At 42.1% G+C, this 19104-nt stretch overlaps 3 protein-coding genes across 5 annotated transcripts; 1 reads left to right on the top strand and 2 right to left on the bottom strand.

Moving 5' to 3' along the window:
* The first annotated feature begins 680 nt into the window (after window positions 1-680).
* Window positions 681-9279, top strand: LOC112280075 (subtilisin-like protease SBT6.1). Of its 3 annotated transcripts, XM_024515078.3 has the most exons (11): window positions 1200-2837; window positions 3594-3722; window positions 4052-4204; window positions 4424-4540; window positions 4844-5028; window positions 5379-5642; window positions 5841-6912; window positions 7254-7919; window positions 8253-8313; window positions 8665-8761; window positions 9139-9279. In XM_024515078.3, exons 1-10 carry the CDS (start codon window positions 2073-2075, stop codon window positions 8754-8756), a joined length of 3504 nt encoding a protein of 1167 aa, XP_024370846.1. In that variant the 5' UTR covers window positions 1200-2072; the 3' UTR covers window positions 8757-8761; window positions 9139-9279. The 3 variants fall into 3 exon arrangements, with proteins under 3 accessions (XP_024370845.1, XP_024370846.1, XP_090105291.1); XM_024515077.3 differs by lacking the exon at window positions 9139-9279 and having other exon boundaries at window positions 681-2837; window positions 8665-8810; XM_090249165.1 differs by lacking the exons at window positions 1200-2837; window positions 3594-3722; window positions 9139-9279 and adding an exon at window positions 3883-3906 and having other exon boundaries at window positions 8665-8810.
* A 2323-nt stretch (window positions 9280-11602) lies between these two features.
* Window positions 11603-14961, bottom strand: LOC112280115 (C-terminal binding protein AN). Its single transcript, XM_024515189.3, has 4 exons — window positions 13217-14961; window positions 12652-12814; window positions 12330-12460; window positions 11603-12213 (listed from the first exon to the last, which is right to left on the bottom strand). Exons 1-4 carry the CDS (start codon window positions 13859-13861, stop codon window positions 11869-11871), a joined length of 1284 nt encoding a protein of 427 aa, XP_024370957.1. The 5' UTR covers window positions 13862-14961; the 3' UTR covers window positions 11603-11868.
* Window positions 14962-15482: 521 nt separating this feature from the next.
* On the bottom strand, window positions 15483-18668 carry LOC112280114 (putative alpha-L-fucosidase 1). The gene is made up of 4 exons (XM_024515187.3): window positions 17692-18668; window positions 17007-17305; window positions 16587-16823; window positions 15483-16315 (listed from the first exon to the last, which is right to left on the bottom strand). The coding sequence occupies exons 1-4, from the start codon at window positions 17950-17952 to the stop codon at window positions 15616-15618; spliced, it is 1497 nt and encodes a 498-aa protein (XP_024370955.1). The 5' UTR covers window positions 17953-18668; the 3' UTR covers window positions 15483-15615.
* Window positions 18669-19104: the final 436 nt, after the last annotated feature.

Here is a 19104-nt window from a genome sequence, read left to right as displayed (position 1 = left end):
AGTAAGGAAATCTCATCCCAAAACAGTGCGGGAAAAAACCCGATCCAACTGAATTCAAAAACTATGACATGAAACAAAATCTTTCACAGCCCATTGAAGGAACTGACATGGGAGACATACAGGGAAATATATTAACGCATTTACGAAAAGGGAAAAGAAAAAAGCGATATCTTAATCAACTTGTCTATAATTAACCCCAATGGTCACCCTAAGTTTTCGATGCGATCTAACTCATGTTGACACAATTTCTATTATACACCGAACTAACCGTACAGCATAATAACTACACATGAGAAAGACAAATGCACACAACAAGGAGAGAGAGCAGGGGGGCAGAAGTTTCTCCACTGATTTCTGGGCTATCACTGGACATGGCTTCCTCCTGAGTTCACGGCGAAGGCCCACGTTGAGACGAGCGGCGTCGTATTGTTATTATTGTTGTTGTTGTAGGTTTTAATTATTAATTAATTAATTTTTATCTGCAATGTCGTGGAGACAGACAGACACGTTCTGAAGGGAATCCTCACATCGTTTGCGTAGGGGAAGTAGTAGAAGTCCCATCCAAATGGATGAACTATGCGTTGCTGCAGGATGTTCCTACATTCATCCATAGAAGGTCAATGGCCCAGAACTCGTGAGTCGGTTCTGTCTCTGTGCTGATGTTGTTTTTTTTCTCCATTAGATTGACGCAATGGCGTTGGTGCAGAAAGCACACTGACACACATACTCACACACAGAGAGAGCGAGAGAGGGAGAGAGAGAGAGAGAGGGAGAGAGAGAGAGAGAGGGAGAGAGAGAGAGAGAGGGAGAGAGAGAGAGAGAGGGAGAGTGAGATCGAGAGTTGCGATGCAAAGTTACGAATAGCAATGTTGATACTGCCCTCGTTCGTCGCACGCCCGCCTTCGCGTCGTGCGATGTAACGTCACTCGCGGCACCAATTACCACTTGCGGCAACAATTAATACAATCTCCCCATCCCCCTTGCACCTCTCTCCACCGCGGTGTGTGTGTGCCACTAGCGCCCTCCTGTGTCGGGGTTGAGTCACCATTAGCCGCTCTTGCACTCCGCCAGAGGTGGTGGATACGAAAGTGCCCGTGGTTCAGAAAAGGTTTCTTGTGTGTGTTTTTTTAGAGGCGGGGGATAGCGGATGACGGGGCTCAAGGTTGTGGAAGCTGGTGTTAAGGAGGCAGAGTAGCGGAGGTTGGTGTGAGGGGGAGAGAGAGAGAGCGAGAAAGGTTAGTGTTGGTGGAGACCGGGAATAAATTCCCACTGGGAGTGGTGCGTGGAGGGGGAGGATTTTCGTTGCGCGGATTGAGTTACGGGGAGGCGCCGTGGGGAACGAAGGAATCTGATTAGTGATGGACAAAAAATTGGTCTATCCCGAGTTTATAATATGCCTTGTTATATTTTAACCTGATATTTTCCAATGTCTGCCGGCGCGCATTTCGGCAGAAGGTATGCTGCTATTTTGGATGGCGCAAGGCGCGATCTCTGACTTTCGGGCAACTTTCGCAGGGCATGTGCTCTGAGCCTTATGGACAATAGCGCCTGCGCTTGAGAAGCTGTGTTAGGTTGCCTGTGGAGCTCGTTTCGCTGGTTATCGTACCATGGAGCATGATGGGCAGAGCTATGGAGCATTAAACGTGTATTTCGATTCCGTGATTGGTGTGGAATTTTGCGGAGTTGATTAATAATTGTTCATACCTCATTTTTAGTTGAGATTGTGCGACTCCCAGAATCGAAGACGTGGAATTTGAATCGTACGTGCGACCTTCTTACGGATGAGACTCAGCTATGGTTAAGTGGCGAGGTTGGTCGGGATCGCACGGGAAGCGCACTCTTTGTCAGGCGGTGGTTGTGGAGACCAGGTCGTTAGATTGTGTGAAAGCAGAAGGCGCCTATTTTTGAAGTTCCATGGGACGATTAGAGCATAGCTGCGTTTTGAAAGGGTTTGAAATCGTAGCGTCTAGTCGGCGGATCTATCAAGTCGGAGAGAAATTGTTTTGAATGTTAGTCCTGTAGGGCATTCTCATGAGAGAGAGACGCAGGTGAGGTGGCGACGTCAGGGCAGTATGAGAGCGTTCACAGGGTGGGTAGCTCCCTTGTTACTGCTACTGTTGCTCTCTTGCTCAAGTCTATTGAGCTCCAGTAATGCTTCCCTACGTCAAACTAATGCTTCAGACCCCAATCCTGGGTCGGTCGAGCAAGTATCCAGATTTTGTACCGTAGGAGACACTGAAAGTTGTGGGATGGACTCGCATACTTGCTCCTCCTATCTGTTAACACACTGTACAGCAGGGCATGGGCAGAGTTGTAGGGCTACTACGGATGGGGAGGATACCACGGAAGGGATTGGCCTCGTGAGAACTGTTGGAGAAGTGAACGATGAGTACATTGTCAGATTTAAGGAGTACCGGCACTCGTCAGAGTTTAAACTGGCTCTGGAGCAGAAACTTGAGCACAATGATAGGGCTTGGCAATGGTTGGAGCGCAATAACCCGGCATCTGCTTTCCCCACAGATTTTGCATTGCTGAGGATAAAAAGGTCGCAACATGAGGATGTGCTAGAAGCGCTCAAGAAATTGGAGTTTGTGAAGGATGTCTCTCCACAGATGCGCTTCACCCGATCCTTGACATCTGAAAAGAGTGAAGATGAGCACGAAGGATCGGAAGTAGCGCATGAACAATTTAAACCGAAAGACAAAGAGGAATTTCTAGAGAGCAAACCTCCAGGCCGCCTACACACAAAGCTCTCTTTTGAAAGTGGAATTGAGGATGTAGTGTCTCCTGTCTTTTCAAACGTATCTCTTGATCACGGCCGCAAGCTTCTTTTGCAGGTATTGCCGGATTTCTGCCCTTTTGACAGAACACAGTGGACTATGGTCATACCCAGTTAGACCCTCCCAAACATAGTTAGCATGTTGAATCTGATGATGGTATATCTACGTTTTAGGTGTGTTGTATGAAACCTAATACTTGGTGCAAGCCAATGTGCTGGCGCGTTTTTTGGTCACTCTGTATACCATGTTTTCCCTTCAGTACGCATTTCATACCTGGTGAATAGATTGATCAGAAGGTATCTCATATTGCTAGGACTAGAAGATTCGAAAGTAAAATTTCAAAGTGCAAGTAGCCGAACTTTAAAAAATGTTAGAAAGAAGAAAAAAGCAATAAGTCGGTTAATAACGAAATAATGAGGCCTTTTTATTTCTAAGATTTTTCAATATTTAATTCCTTGCATTTTGGAAATCTTACCTCTGATTCTTCTAGTCGTATGAGGGATATTCATCCTGCAAGTAATTGGTTTCGCGATATTTTAGGGGATATAGATTCGTAATCAATTAGCCTGTCAGTTTCGATTATCATCATCGGCTACTGCCTAATTTTTCAATCTTATTATTATTTTTTTTATTACTATCCATATATAGTTTTGTCCTATAGGTATAATATCTAGTGACATCTCTTTTATACCTATGTAAAGTCACCCTACCAGGAAATATCTTATGTTGATAACCTGTCAGCAGCATTCCGATATGTAGTAAATCATCTATTTAATCTCTAACATGTATGTGTCGCTTGTTTGGATTAAACAGCGGTCACAAATCACATCCATGTTCGAAGCAGAGAAGCTTTGGGCCAAAGGATTCACTGGTGCAAACGTCAAGATGGCTGTTTTCGACACAGGTGTTCGTGCTGATCATCCTCACTTCCGCAATATAAAGGTAGTTCCAGTTTACACGATATCCTGCTTTTTTTAAAAAAGAAAATATATTTTAACGATCATGCTGCAGTGTGCACCTAGGGTTGGATATTCGGGATTTTGTTCAATTCACTGCGTCTTTACATTGAATGGCAGGACAATTTCCTGTTCTTCATCAGGGGAAAATTTTGTGGTCCAGAGTTGAGGTACATCAACCTGATAATTTAGTCTCTGAGATGTTAACAGTCTGTGAGCAACCTTATGAAACTAATTGTGCTCTTTAGATCTGTTCTGTTCCCTGTAAATATAGTCATGGAACTGATGTACGTTCTGATTGGCGTGTGGTTGCAGGAAAGAACAAATTGGACCAACGAAGACACATTGAATGACAATCTAGGTCATGGCACTTTCGTTGCAGGGGTGATTTCCAGCCAAGATCCTCAGTGTCTTGGATTTGCTCCTGATGCTGAAATCTACGCTTTCCGCGTATTCACTGATGCTCAGGTAATTTCATCAATGACATCGTTCTTTATTCTTTTTGTCTTTTTATTATTATTTTTCTTCGCCTGGTTTTATTATTCCATTCATTGGATGTTGAAACGAAGCAACTATGATTAGTAATGTAGCTTTACATCACACAGCTATCATGTTTCTGAAGGTAGAGGTTTCACACGAATCATACCTTTCTTTCCATATGATAAGAAGTAATGTTGTGAATTGCAGGTATCATACACCTCTTGGTTCTTGGATGCATTTAACTATGCCATAGCTACCAAAATGAATGTCCTCAATTTAAGTATTGGAGGACCTGATTACTTGGATCTACCTTTTGTTGAGAAGGTAATATGCGAGTGCCTTTTAGCCTCCTGCAGCAGCGTTATCTGAGAGTCATTTTTCTTGCTTATGTTATTGACCTTAGCCTTGTATCATCTAGCTCGAAGTTCCTCTCTGTAGAAACCCTTCTAGAGCTGCAGCGTTTATTGTTAAATATCTTATCTTGTGGTCCTGTCGATCTCATTACAAGCGTAGGGTATATTATCTGAAAACTTTGACATTTATTGTTGTTTTCTCAGTTTTATTTAGTATCAATAGCGGACTTTGATGACCTCAACGTCTGAACAATGTGGTGGCTATGTGTAACAGGTATGGGAAATGACTGCAAACAACATCATCATGGTATCAGCCATAGGCAACGATGGACCACTTTACGGCACACTGAATAATCCTGCTGATCAGAGCGATGTAATTGGAGTTGGAGGCATTGACTATAGCGACCATATTGCCTCCTTTTCATCACGAGGCATGAGCACCTGGGAAATCCCACATGGGTTAGTACTCTCTATGTCTGATGACACCATAATATTCTTATTGGACATAATTCATGTTGGATGTTTGAGGGAACGTGAAAAATATTTTTCTACCGTGAACATCGAAGCAGACGAATGTTCAGTGAAGAGCGTTAAAATATTTGAAGGATGCAGGTCTAGATCTTGCTGGTCAGAGGGCTCTTCGAGGCTTTTTTGGTTCTTTTTGGTGGATTGCTGAACTACCTTAGATATGGATTTTTCAATTACCATTTTAAGCTTTTCAAGCACCTTTTACCCGATTGACTAATTTTATGTTATCTTATATGTGAGATCATTGAAGTGTATGAATTTCACATGTTTGTGGTGGACAGGTATGGTCGTATAAAGCCGGACATTGTAGCTTATGGACGAGAGGTGATAGGGTCAAAGATAAGCACAGGCTGCAAGAGTTTGTCTGGAACGAGTGTGGCCAGTCCAGTAGTCGCTGGGGCAGTTTGTTTGCTTGCCAGTGTGGTTCCTGAACAGTATCGGTGGAATTTGCTCAATCCTGCCAGCATGAAACAGGCCCTGGTTGAGGGAGCGTCACGTCTGTCAGGACCCAATATGTTTGAGCAAGGAGCCGGCAGACTGAACCTGTAAGATCTTTTTTTTCGCTTCTCTCAAGATGTTGCCCTAATTTTGCTAGCTAATCTTTCTAAGTATGAATAGTGGCATATTAGTTCGGTTTTTTACCCCGTTGTGACGATTCAACCTAGAAGGACTCGTACATACATTTCTGCTTACAATCGTGGCTACTAGTGTGTGTTTTCACATGTTGTATTGGTTTTGTTTAGGTTGAAATCTTATGAAATCCTGGCAACTTACAAACCTCGCGTGAGCATTCTACCAAGTTCCCTAGATCTTACAGATAGTCCTTATGCATGGCCTTTCTGGCGGCAGCCTCTCTATGCAGGGGCTATGCCTTTAATTTTCAATGCAACGATTTTGAACGGTATGGGCCCCGTGGGTTACATAGAGTCTGCACCTAACTGGGTGCCCTCTGGAGATTCAGGAAGGCTGCTGGACATACGATACACATATTCAGACGTGATCTGGCCTTGGACTGGGTTTTTGGGATTATATCTCAGAATTAAACCTGAAGGTAACAAATTTCAAGGAACAATAGAAGGAAAAATCACATTTAGGGTAGTTTCTCCTCCCGCGAAGGGGGAAAGTAGCAAACGCAGATGGGATTGCGAATTACCACTAATAGTTTCTGTCATCCCTACACCTCCCCGAGAAAAGCGTATCTTGTGGGATCAGTTCCACAGTGTACGGTACCCACCTGGTTACATCCCTCGTGATTCCCTGGATGTGAGGAATGACATATTGGATTGGCATGGGGACCATTTGCATACCAACTATCATGGCATGTTTGATGCCCTTCGTGATGCCGGTTATTACGTTGAGACCCTTGGTTCTCCTTTGACATGCTTCGATGCTACTCAGTATGGGACATTACTCATGGTGGACCTGGAAGACGAATATTACACTGAGGAAATCAAGAAATTGCAAGATGATATTCAAACGAAAGGGCTTGGGTTGATTGTTTTTGCGGATTGGTATCATGTAGATACTATGGTGAAAATGAAGTTCTTTGATGATAATACTCGAAGTTGGTGGACTCCTGCGACGGGTGGGGCTAATATTCCAGCTTTAAATGACTTGCTTGCCCCCTACGGAATTGCATTTGGAGATACAATACTGAATGGTGCTTATTCCATTGGAGGGGAAAGAGCACATTATGCCTCAGGCACAGATCTCTTACGTTTTCCTACTGGAGGCTTTGTTCACCGATTCCTTTTTCAAGACAGCTCCGGCGGTCGCTCTGGCATAACCTCATCACGCAGTTCTGTGCGAGCTCAGGTCTCCTTCGTCAGGCTTTCATCTTATTATGTGTACCTTGTGATAATATTCACGCTTTCCTGTTTAAATAGAAACAAGTAATGGCACTAATTGATTGATTGGTTTAGTTATTTATTTTTTGGTTCTCTCTGAATGTAGTCCTTTTTTTCACAAACTAGGCACAAGTGCAATGCCAATTTTGTGAGAACAATCTTTTCCTGCTATGTCTATTTTGTATATTTTGATTAAGTGTTCTACATCTGATTATGTTTTGTTCATCGAGGTAATGAAATTGTGAATATATGTAGCTTGAGTGCTTTGTCTTCATGTACTCATGGTTAATATTATAATGATCGATACAGGTGGAATCTCCAATTTTGGGAGCAGTGGATGCAGGAAAAGGACGCATTGCCGTGTATGGCGACTCCAATTGTTTGGACAGTAGCCACATGGTGAGCAACTGCTACTGGTTGCTGAAGAAGCTATTAGATTTTACAAGTTACAACAACCAAGATCCTGTCATTTTTCCTGCGACAAACGAGTTAGGCTCTCCCCTCGGCAGTATTGACTCACCGTTACCTCAGCGGCGTAGTGATGTGGATTTTAGTGCTTACTCTCTTGTTTTAAAAAATCCTCTGCGATGTGGCTTAGATTCCCCAGTTGCAGTGCATGGCTCTAAAGGCTACATTTCTGATCAGTCTACTAGAACTATTAAAATCGTACCGGAACCTAAGAATTTTGGCGGTGGGCATCTACAGCCCGATGAATTCAACAACACATCGCGAGATAGTGCATCTCCTTCCACATATAGACCATTTACAAAGAGTTTTCCAACTGATTCAAATAGGCATTCAAACACAACAGCTTCTAGATCAGGTAGCGAGAGAGATCGGATGTTAGAACCTGGTGGTTTTAACGCCACAATGGTATCGAGTGAATCAATCCTTGAGATTCGGACTGCCAATGTTTCGAATTGGAAAGCCCAGAACAAAACTCAAGTGGCGCTCGGTTGGTGGGGCCGGGATGAGGTCAGTACGTTCATGTTCTTGTCGCTTCTTCCATTGGTGATGTATTGGATGATCTTATGCTTTCATTTTTCTAAAGCTGAAGCGTACCTTGTTTACTACTAAGAAATTTGGTTTTTGATTATGTGCTCGTGGGAAGCTCTCTTAATATTCATTCGTTTTAGATTGTTATTTTTGTAGCACCTTAATATTTCCACCATATTTCTATCTGTGAAGTGTTGATTTGTAGTTATGTTTTTGGATATATCTTCTTATCTGTACAAGTTCCAGCATTTTATGGTTGGAGACTTTAACCGATTTAGTGCTAGGGTCTGATTGAAGTTTTGGACTGTGCAGCTGGATCTCACCACACAGGCAGCTGTTCAATGGCTGGCCCCAATTCTTCTATGTATAACAGGTAGATCTCAGTGCCACTTGGTTATGGAATTGATAACTATTGCAACATGGTAGTGAGCCGTGTTAGCTGTGCCTACTCATCTGCGCCTATTTTTGGCGGTGAAGTGGAGAACGTGCTAGTAATTCTGAGACAAAATAATTCGTCATCAGTTAGTTTATTTTTTAAAATTAAAGAAAGAATTGTGTTATTTTCACAAGAGTTCTAAGCAGTATAGGCGTCTGCAATTGGCATGTATCATATTTTTCCTAAGAACCTTCCGTTCATATTAATTGGGAATATTCGTGAACTGCTGGCTGGTTAGTTAAGCATTGCTTCCTTTGGAATATAACTGGATGGTTCATTGTTGTGCAGGATTCGTACTCATATTTGGCCTTTGGCGCGTAAGGCAAAGGAAACACAGGCGTGCACGAAAGGGATCAACACGGTCCTTAATAAATTTGTGACAAATGTATGCTAACCGATGAAAAACAAATTTTAAATTAATTATTGATTTTCCACTTGTCCTTGTCACTCTCATGATTCCCTTGGGTATGCTGCAACAGTCGCTTAGAACATCTCATTGCTCATATCTGCTGCTCAGTTGGTTGGGGTGACTTTTCTGCCAAAGTAGTATATCCAGATTGTAATTAGGGTTTTCAAGCTTGCATTATAAACAGTCAGGGTGCAAGTTTCCATTTCTTTTTTTCTGGAGTGAAACTTTAATATGCAAGTGCACCTCTCCCCTCGCCCTGGTTCGCCCTATTATTTGCAAATGTAGTTAAGTTTTTTCATTCATTCTCATGAAAGTCCCTTCAGAAGATTGTGCTGAACACGTTTTTATCACAGTTAAGAAGAAACACGGGTGCCAGCTCTCTACAAAAAAAGCTGTGCAACAATGATGGCAGAATTGGCGAGAGTTGTTTATTAGAACGCGTGAAAGCTGGTCGTGAACACCTGGTGTACATCATGATTCTGATGAGATGATTGTACTAAGGAATGAGCAATAAATCTAAGAGCAAGTATTATTGCACTTATGAGCTCAAGGTGTCATAGGTCTCCCAAGGAAGTGAGATCGTGTCTGACCTCCATGCTGTAAGAGGACACTACTCAACAAGGATGCAAGAGCTTCAACGAAGTCATGTACAGATTCTGCCGTGGGGACGTATTTCAGTGGTACCTGTCAGAACCTCCAAAAGACTTCAACTTCATTCACAGGAAATTGGTCAATCAGCAATTTGTTTGCAATAACTACCGCATTGTGAAAATATTCATATATATATATATATATATATTGAGGAAGTACCTAGATTTCCATTTAGTGAAGAAAAACTCTAATTTGGAAGCTTTGGTATCAAGAGATAGTATAAACTAAGAAGAGATTATGAAATGAATTAAATCATTTTCTTTCAATTTTTTATTACAGGTCTAAATATGTCAAATTTTATTTTGATTCTAACAATTATAAATAATATAAATTTTATATTCTTAAAATAATTTAATGGTTATTTTTAATGATTTTCGACACGACTTTTCAAATTTATGTAAAAACTACCTCTTGAAGTGGATATAGTACATATTCCAAAGAATAATACTATTCATGTTATGTAAGAAAAAAATGCATTCTAATTTACATTTTCTAATTAAGGCCTTTGGATAGATTTTTCTAAGTATATAGCTAATTAAAAAAGGTTGTTTAATTTTAGTCAATCAAAAGATTTGAAGTATTTGATTTTTTACCTTTCTTCTAAAATATAAAAGCCCTCTTATTGTAAAGATGAAAGAAGAGACATAAATTTTGATATTCTAATTTTATCTTCTACTTAAGAAATTGTAGAGTTTGTTGAAAGATTAAAAAAGAACTTCTACTAATATTTAAGATGAATTATAAAGTGAAAGATGATGAACATCATGTTTTATATGATGCTATGAAGTAACAATATTTGCAATGCTTAAAATCCTATATATAAGTTATTATATCACCAAAGAAATATAACTTATTAAGGATTGTAGTAATAGACAAGTGAGACTGTAGAAGGACATTTATGACTTCTTACACATTAGTATATTAAAATTAAAATAAATAAATAAATAAATAAAAGAAAAGAGAAGAGAGGACATAAATAGAATTTATTTAAAAAAAATTAATACACACACATGTAATGTCACACATTGTATTTATAGAAGTTTAAAATAATAACAAAAACATGCAATTTGAAGATATTAGTAAGCAATTATGAATTCTCAAAAGTAATATTAATAAATTATAATGATTCTGCTAACAGCTTCACCATTTCTACTGCATGATGTTAAATTCTTAGGAACAAATGATGTTAGGAAGTTGTTTTTGTCTTCCAACTATAATGTATGACAAAGTTATTGCATGATACTAGAAAATCATAACAAGTAGCCAATAGAATGTTGGTGACATCACCAAGAGCACTTACAAAATGTGATTTGGTAGTGTTATATTTTAAGATTAAATACAAAAGAATATTGTATCTATTCTTCAATAGACTTGTTGGTCATATTGCAAAAGTAACAAAATCAAAAATACTCAGAAATCAATTAAAGTATAAATCATTTTATTTCTAATTTATTATTTAAAATACATTAAGTAATAAAGAAACACAAATATTTTTGTATCCCTCTCAATTATATTGATATCCCTTAGAGTTACTCATTGGTTTGTTTGACAGTATATAATATTTTGTTATTACTAATCTTCTTGTTATCCACTCCCAAACAACCAATAATTAATTTAGGAGAGTACCAAAATAGCCAAAGGAGGTATAAGAATATTCATGGTTTAATAAAATTATTAAAATATTAAAACATAACAATCGTTGTGATATTTAGGTCATAAATTAATAAAAAATTAAAAACAGTTCTTTTTTAATATGGGATGAGTTTAAACACAATAATATTTTATAACTAATGAAAAAAAATCAAATTTTATAATTGTACCAATGTATTAAATATGTGCACACGACTCTTAATGTATTAATGTGGCAACACAATATAGATTTCCAATAGAAGTTAGCATGCCTTTTCATTACAAAGCTCTATCATATTCTAATCGAATGTTTAAAGAGTCATTTAATCTGTTATATTAAGTTTTAAAAAAAATGTAAATTGAATCTTGATTCACTTCTTTGTTTATATCATCATATAACTTGATCAACAATTGTTAGGAACAGATTTAAACTACAAAAATTGGATTTGTATGCAAAAGTAGATGCCACTTACCCAGTGTACCAGCACAATTTCACCTACTGCATAATTTGCCTGCTATTTTCTTGATGGAAAGTGATAAAAGAAAAATCATAAGGATTTCCTCCCCATTGAATTGAAATTTCACGAGAGCCCATTCACATAAAAGACGCCTCCCTTATGTTACATGATATAGATAATACTCTGAAAAACCTTCACAAATAAATGTATAAAAGAAGCTACTGGTATGAGAATCTTGCTCCTCAATGTGGCCGTTTGGCAACCCTGGGCTGCACATTGAACCATTGATTGAGTTGGATAATAGCTGACATACATATTTTGAGTCCAACAGCTGACACAATTCTGTCAGGCCTGATAATACAGCTGCTGTTGTTTGCTCCGAAACTCTTGAAAGGCTCCTTTTTGACTCGCAGTATCCTGGCTTGAACCAATTACACTCCGTTTAGACTGCTCATTTTTTTCCACCTTACTAGGCTTGGTTGCTTCCTCTTGCCATGGCAAACTTTGGGCCTGATTAGAATAGGCATCATCGTCGTTGTCGTCGTCGTCTATTAATGCGTTTGAAGGGATGACTCCATCTACAAAGTATGAGCACAGCACAGAGACGGCTTTGCATCGTATCTCAGCCCACACTTCTTCACTGTAATCGGCACTGCGAGGAAGAATCAACACGTTGGGCATTTCCCTCACCTGTTCAAGACAAAGAAGTCGAACAAATAATTAATGAAGAATCCATTCTATTTGTAATTAAACATCATGCAGTAGAAATGGTGAAGCTGTTAGCAGACATGAAGATAGCGCTGTACCCAAGCTTCTAGCCACTGGGGGCCTTCGATACCGTCCAGGGCACAGCCAGCAATAGTGCCATTGATGAGCGCTTCTTTCATCGCACAGTCATCCAGCAGGTGGCTACTGCTTGTGTTTACCACTACCGCACCTGTCCAGCACCCAATCAAATGGACTTACTAATCAGGACCTTAACAACACCATTACAAGAGAATAAGCAATCAATATCCAAGTGTCTTATCTCCAATAGAGTATTTCTTAATTAAACAGAACATAGAGTGACAACTCAGAAGCTCTATGTATATTGAGTTGGTTACGGCTCAGCATGACCAATCAAAGAACCTGGTTTCATGTGTTGTAGACTATCGGTATTAATCAGCTGAACAGTGTCATTGGTAAGTTCGCAATGAAGTGTAACGATGTCGCTGGTGGAGAGCAGCTGTTTTAAACAATTTATTTTTTCGGCTCCTGCCGGAAATGCTCTTCTGCGCTGGTTTTCTTTTCCCTGAAAGCATCACTTCACTCTTCATAATCGTTTTACATTTAGCAGACACGGATATGCATACAATACATACGGTGCGAGTAAACATTGTTTCTCGATATCTACATATTCCAAAACCACCATCGCCATGGTTGCCTGCTGCCATAACTAAGCTTCCGCGCAATGTGCGCGCACACAAGAGCATTCTACACTACAAATCCGAGTTCGGCACACATCACAGGCGCAGAGGGACTTTTCTCTCGTGACCTCCAACTTCAGATAAATTCGAACAAAGCCATCGAAACTATGAGTTAGACGCATCGATCCTGGCCAACAGAACTCGATACCCAGAATTTCTCCGGTTCAAGAAAAGAACGTAGAGAATAGATTACAAACGAAAAGATGAAATCAAAGATTGACCATTACCTCTTCGGGATCAAAGTACTGAACCTTCATTCTAAACGCAAGACTTCGACTTGCAACTGCACGTGCAGGTGCTGTGGCACCAACGATGCCGATGACCATTCCCTTGGAGCGACGCATTCCCTTACATAAGGAATGTATGGTACCCAACCATCCAGCAGAGGCGTACCCATGAGAAGCCAGGACGTGTGTGTGCCTAAGGAGCCCGAGTAGCAAAGCCAATACAGTATCAGCAATCTCTTCTTCTCTTGCACTATCCACATGTAGTAATTGCAACCCTAATTCATTTGCCAGAGCAGAGTCCACCATCTTGTCCATGCAGCTCAAAGTCAAAATCAAATGCCATGGTTGCAATCGTCTTTGCGCTGCTCGAGGGAGGTGAGCTAGAGAGTGCAGCAAAACTGCCGATGCTGCCTCGATCTTACCCTCACCCAGCTGTGCCAGGCTCACATGTTCGATCTTCGCCACTCCTTTCAGCTCCTTCTCTTCCAAAGAGCAATCTGGTAGACAGTTGAGGGCAATCACAAGCGGCAACCTCGACGCTTCAGGTGCATCTCGAGCATTTGCTTCGGCTTTAACCACCTGCGTGGTGACAGTCTTGGCGCCACCCCACTTCTTCTCTGCCGCAGCGCGTTGTACCTTCCCCATTGCTTGGATACCAGACAGGGTTTTCGCGTGTCCCCCCAATCCGAGGGTTTTATTTTCGCTACTTTCTCATTTAAATTTTCGAACCTCAGTCATCATATTGGGCCATCCGCCGCTCAGAGGCTTCTGATAATACTTCATAGGACTACTCCTCAGCACATTAAGGAATAAGATCATCGACACGTCATAAATAATTAAACATGCCAAATTTAAGATGGCGTCTACAAAGTTACATCATATACTCGAAAATGACTATACCTACAAATTCTCTCAACAATAACACCACAGGCTCAATTTCTTGCAACTGAAAGAAGTAGCCCAACAAAACAGCCCTTGCGCTCCAAATGGCCTTATTTCAGACACCGAAATTCCTCTATTCACCACAGCTACTAGACGACGATGGACCTTAAAACCATCCACATCATTACGGCATATTCAACAAACCCTGGCTCGACCCCCGACATTCGATCCACAGCATAAGGACAGGAACCTCACCAGTGAGCGAGCAACAATCAACACCTTGCTTCTAACCCAACCTAAGTTCTATCCGATGACCCGAGCTGTACTGGAATCAAAACACCACTAAATTGCTCCATAATCCACAAGCAGGCAACCATCCACACTAACTTAGAAGGCAGGCATTGCACCGACGCCAATGACGTTCGTTTCCCGCCAACCCATTTTCACAAAACCATGAGCAATGTCATTCAACTTCCTGAAAATGGCTGGCATGACCATGTGGCAGCAGATGCTATGGTGCACCAAAAGATACGAGAGCGGGAACCCAACTAAAACGACGGGACGTAGGTAGTAATCCTTCGCAATTAGCACGAACTCCATGTGCAAATCCTCGTAGTTGTAAAACCCATGCACAGACCCAAAGGATGTAAGAAGGCTGTAGTCAGGCGAGGGCATTGCAAAAGAAAGAGACAGTTAAGACACCCGCTCCAGCCCCATTAGCGCCTCACAAGCTCAGTTACTGCTGGTCCAAAGCTCTTTCCAGGCTCCTCTGGCCACTCCCACATAATGCTGGACGACAAGAGTACACACACACTTTGCACAGCTTTTACGTTCATCTGACAGATAGGGCAGCCGTGGTGCACTTTCAACTGAAAGATGCAGTTCATTGTCTGGGTCCTAAGTCTTGATATTAGGTGTTTCTGCTACCTGACCTTCCATTCCTTATCAACATTTCCAAGCGTCCTCTGGCATTTTCTTTGGAGGGTGGCTTCACGAGTACAATTTCTAGGAGGGAAAAACCATTGTGTACCTGAACAGGAAGTGTTGAGATTGACTGTTATAGACAGTGCCAGGTCCAGACACGAACAGCACATGAGGCAATAATAACTTTTGTCGACTATGGTGCATTTGGATGAAGTGTCAGTGTTGTGTCTTGTATGTGCTTTAGATGGTTTGAGGCCAGAGGAGGCACAGGACAGCCACAAGTTCGGACTTAGTATACGAAATTGATGATGTCTGTAAACCCACTTTTATCTGGATGGCTGAGATAGCAGAACAGATCTGAATTGTAGTCAGTCTTGCAGTGAATGCATTAGCAAGATTCGATGCGCAAATTGCATTAGTTGAGTCTTAAAGAGGGGACAGAAAAAACTTTACACAGGAGTCGATGCATATTGAATTTTGTAATTAGCAGGGTCAGCACCCGACAAGTTCACAAATTCAAGTGAACCATTTTGAGAATTTGGTCGGATCTAGATGCATTCAACCTGCTGTACATTCGCAAGGCCATGCCACGGCTACTCAGACACTTGTGTCGACTCTGCTGCCAGAGAAAGTGCCGACCATGTATCGAGGTACAAGCCCACAGCAGAAATAAGAGGAGTACCTCGGGCTCCATCAATGTAGATCCGCACAAGCTGGCTGTGCACTTTCTCAAACCTATCCAGTTTCTTGTAGCCAATTGTAGTCCCGACAGAAACAGTTTTCCAGCGCCCATCCTGCATAACGTCCACGTGGTAAAGTTGCACCCGTTGGCCCAGGTGCACAGCCTCCTGCAGCTTCACAACGTTGAAGGTTTTGTTGGACCCGAGGTCAAGTGTGAGAAAGGGGGTTGTGAGACCTTCCTCGGATGCCCAGTAAGCTTCTAAGTCGTCATTCAAGACTTGGTCGGGCCGGAATGAAGAGATGTCACCTCCTCGGGTGCTGCTTGCGCTCACACGAGCCTTGGAGGCCAGGTTTGTAGCGAAGATGCGATCGATGACAGATCTGAAGTCGCGTAGATTGGCAACATCCGTCCCGTGCAAAAGACCTGTCTGGTTTGGGGGTGCGTTGAGGAGCATCACACAGTTGCGGCCGACTGACTTGTAGTAAATATCGAGGAGCTTGTTCACCGTCTTAGGTTGCTGGCTTTCTTTCCAGAACCAACCAGGCCGGATGGAGACGTCGCACTCTGGAGGGACCCAATCTGAGCCATTCGGATCGCCCTCGTTCAGATACCTGACACGTTTTGTTTTACAAAAAATGCTTGCTTTCAGAAGAGAAAAGAGTTGAAGGTACAAAATGTTGAATTGTTACACATTAATCAGGTTGATGTACAGAGTAAATAAATCACATGATTAGAAACCTAATCCAACACTGCAGGAACGATGGCCCTTATTTCATTGCAGTCGTCACAGGAATGTGTCCTTTAAATTCTTTACCAGAGTTGCATTCTATCCCTTATTTCATTACGTAGGCTTGTTAAAGATGCAAGAGAAAGAGGAATTACTCTTCAAATGGGCCTCCAATCGTGACCATCGATCTGTTCATCATAGACCAACTGGTCGTGCCGGCCTCCCCAGCTTCATTGCCGACCCAACGAACGTCCGGCCCATCATCAGAGAAGATGTTTGCGTTGGGCTGCATTTGATGGATGAGAGCGAACCATGCGTCGAAGAGATAGTACATGTCCTTCGACGATGGATCCTTGTTCCCATCCACAAAAAACTGGGAGATAGGTCCATACCTGCGATCAAAACAATAATAAACTTGACTCATCTCCACTCCTCATACAAAAAGGAATTTGAACACAGCTTTCTTTCATAAGTAAAATAATCTTGGGTACCTTTTGAAGGATGAGATTCAAAAACACTAGATCCTAGCAAATTCAAAAGAGAAAAATGTCGATGTGCTTGTGTGATGAAGATACATGGTCAAAAGCTCCCGCAGTTGACCAAGATAGTAGTCGTTGTAGAGAAGAGTGTCACCATAAGTAGGTTCGTGACGGTCCCAGGGCGACATGTACAGACCGAACTCAAGACCCTCCTCCCTCGCTGCATCCGAAACCTCGCGCACCACATCTCCTGTGCCGTTCTTCCATGGAGAACTCTTGACGGAGTAGTTTGTGTATGCTGAGGGCCACAGACAAAACCCATCCGCATGTTTTGCTGTGAGAATTACGACCTTAAACCCTGCATTCTTCGCCTCTCGCACCCACTGCCTAGCATCCTGAGAGCAGAACAAAATATAACCCCCAAAAATAAACTCAGTATTGGACGAGAGCAAGATTATTAAAAGATTATACGAACTTTAATCGAAAAAAGATGAGCAAGGCGAGTATCACCATCATCATCATCATCAATCAGTGACGGTGTAGACAGGACGGCAAAGTGTTGGCTATCGATTTTGAACTTCGATAAACCAATAAAAAGCTCTTGTTTTGGTTCCGGAGAGGATTGAATGCCGCAGTCTGGATCTTAATCAGACACGCAAGGAATCTAGACCAAAGAAATTGAGGGGCTAAATTTGTATTTAACAAACAACCGATACATATGCACATCTACTACCAAATGGCGCTGCTCATGTCAAGGCAAGGCTTAGGGTAATGACAATACCAGGCCTTCGGGATTGAAGATGGAGGGATCCTCTGTTCCATCACCTTGCTCTTTACCTGTAAACGTGTTGACACCGAAATGGAAGAACATGATCTGCTCCTGCCGCTGGAATCTGAGCTGCCGGTACGACGGCAATGGCATGATGGGCAGTGGGGGTGGAAGAGGCGAGGTGAAGCTTACAACTACAACGGCTGTCGCTGACATCAACAAGAGAGCCAACAGCCCCGAGCGGCCACACAGACTCAACGAATCCCTCTCCATTGTTGCACTCCAACTTAACCTGAAATAATCCTCAATCCCTCGCGACCCTTACGAGTGTTCGCATTTCCAAGACTCTTGAACACTAACGTCAGTTGAATTCGGACATTCCCAGGACAGCAACCCACTCACACGCTGCAACCCAATTCCAATTCTCCCGCACATAGCAATGTACTCCAATCGCAGCAAACTCCGGGCAGAGATCCCTTCGCCTTGTGGATTTCTACCCCTTTTTTGTTTGCTTCAATTCTCGTCACTGACCCGAGGCATTGCTCATCAGTCACGCATCCAGAATGTCAGATTCTGCAATACTCCATCCAAGCCCTGAAAAAAAGTGTAGCAGAGTTGTGAAGCATTTTGTGGACAAGCCCATTCTCGACAAATTGCGTGGGATTGTGATGGAAAAAACATCAGCTGGTATCAGAAAGCAGAAAACCACAAACAACGAAAGAGAATGAGAGAGCTTCGGCCCGCTTCACAATCCCATGGACGGAGATGCCATGTGTTTGCTAAATTAGAGCATCTCCAACTCGGGGCTATTCCGAGGTCTATTCTATATAGACCCGCCACGGAGTTCCCCAACGCAGTTCTAAAAGCTATCTATTCGATAGACCGTTCTATTTTTGAAGGAAATAGACCGCTGGCTATTCGAAGGTCTACGAAGTTGCTTGAGTGTCGGGGCTGGGGTTCAATTCTCGTAGGGGTAGAACAGAGTAGCTTTTTTTTTTTGTGAACTGTAGTTTGATACCTCGATATTGCTCTTCCTGTCTGCATTGCTGCATCGATAAACGCCATGGGACGCGGGAAGAGCTGGAGCTCCGACGAGGACATGTTCCTTGCCCGCTCAGTGGTCCATGTGAGTCATGATCCTATAGTAGGTGCCGACCAAAAGAGTTCCAAATTCTACTACCGTGTGTTGCAGCAGTTCCAGGTCTTCGTTCCTGATTCCAATCGAACCTCTGATGCACTGTGCAACCGCTGGGAAGAAATTCAATCGTCTTGCTCGAAATTTGCGGGATATTTCGCCATGTCACTGGCGGATCCAAAATCGGGACAGCAGGAAGACCATTACATTGAAGAGGCCCTTGAAATTTATGTCAAGATTGAGAAATCTTTAAATTCCGCCAGATTTGGGAATACCTCTGAGAGCACGTT

This window comes from Physcomitrium patens, chromosome 3, assembly GCF_059467195.1.
Source record: "Physcomitrium patens ecotype Gransden chromosome 3, ASM5946719v1, whole genome shotgun sequence".
Taxonomy (NCBI): Eukaryota; Viridiplantae; Streptophyta; class Bryopsida; order Funariales; family Funariaceae; genus Physcomitrium; species Physcomitrium patens.
Note: the sequence above shows the minus strand (reverse complement) of the source record. Positions and strands in the feature narration are given on the sequence as shown.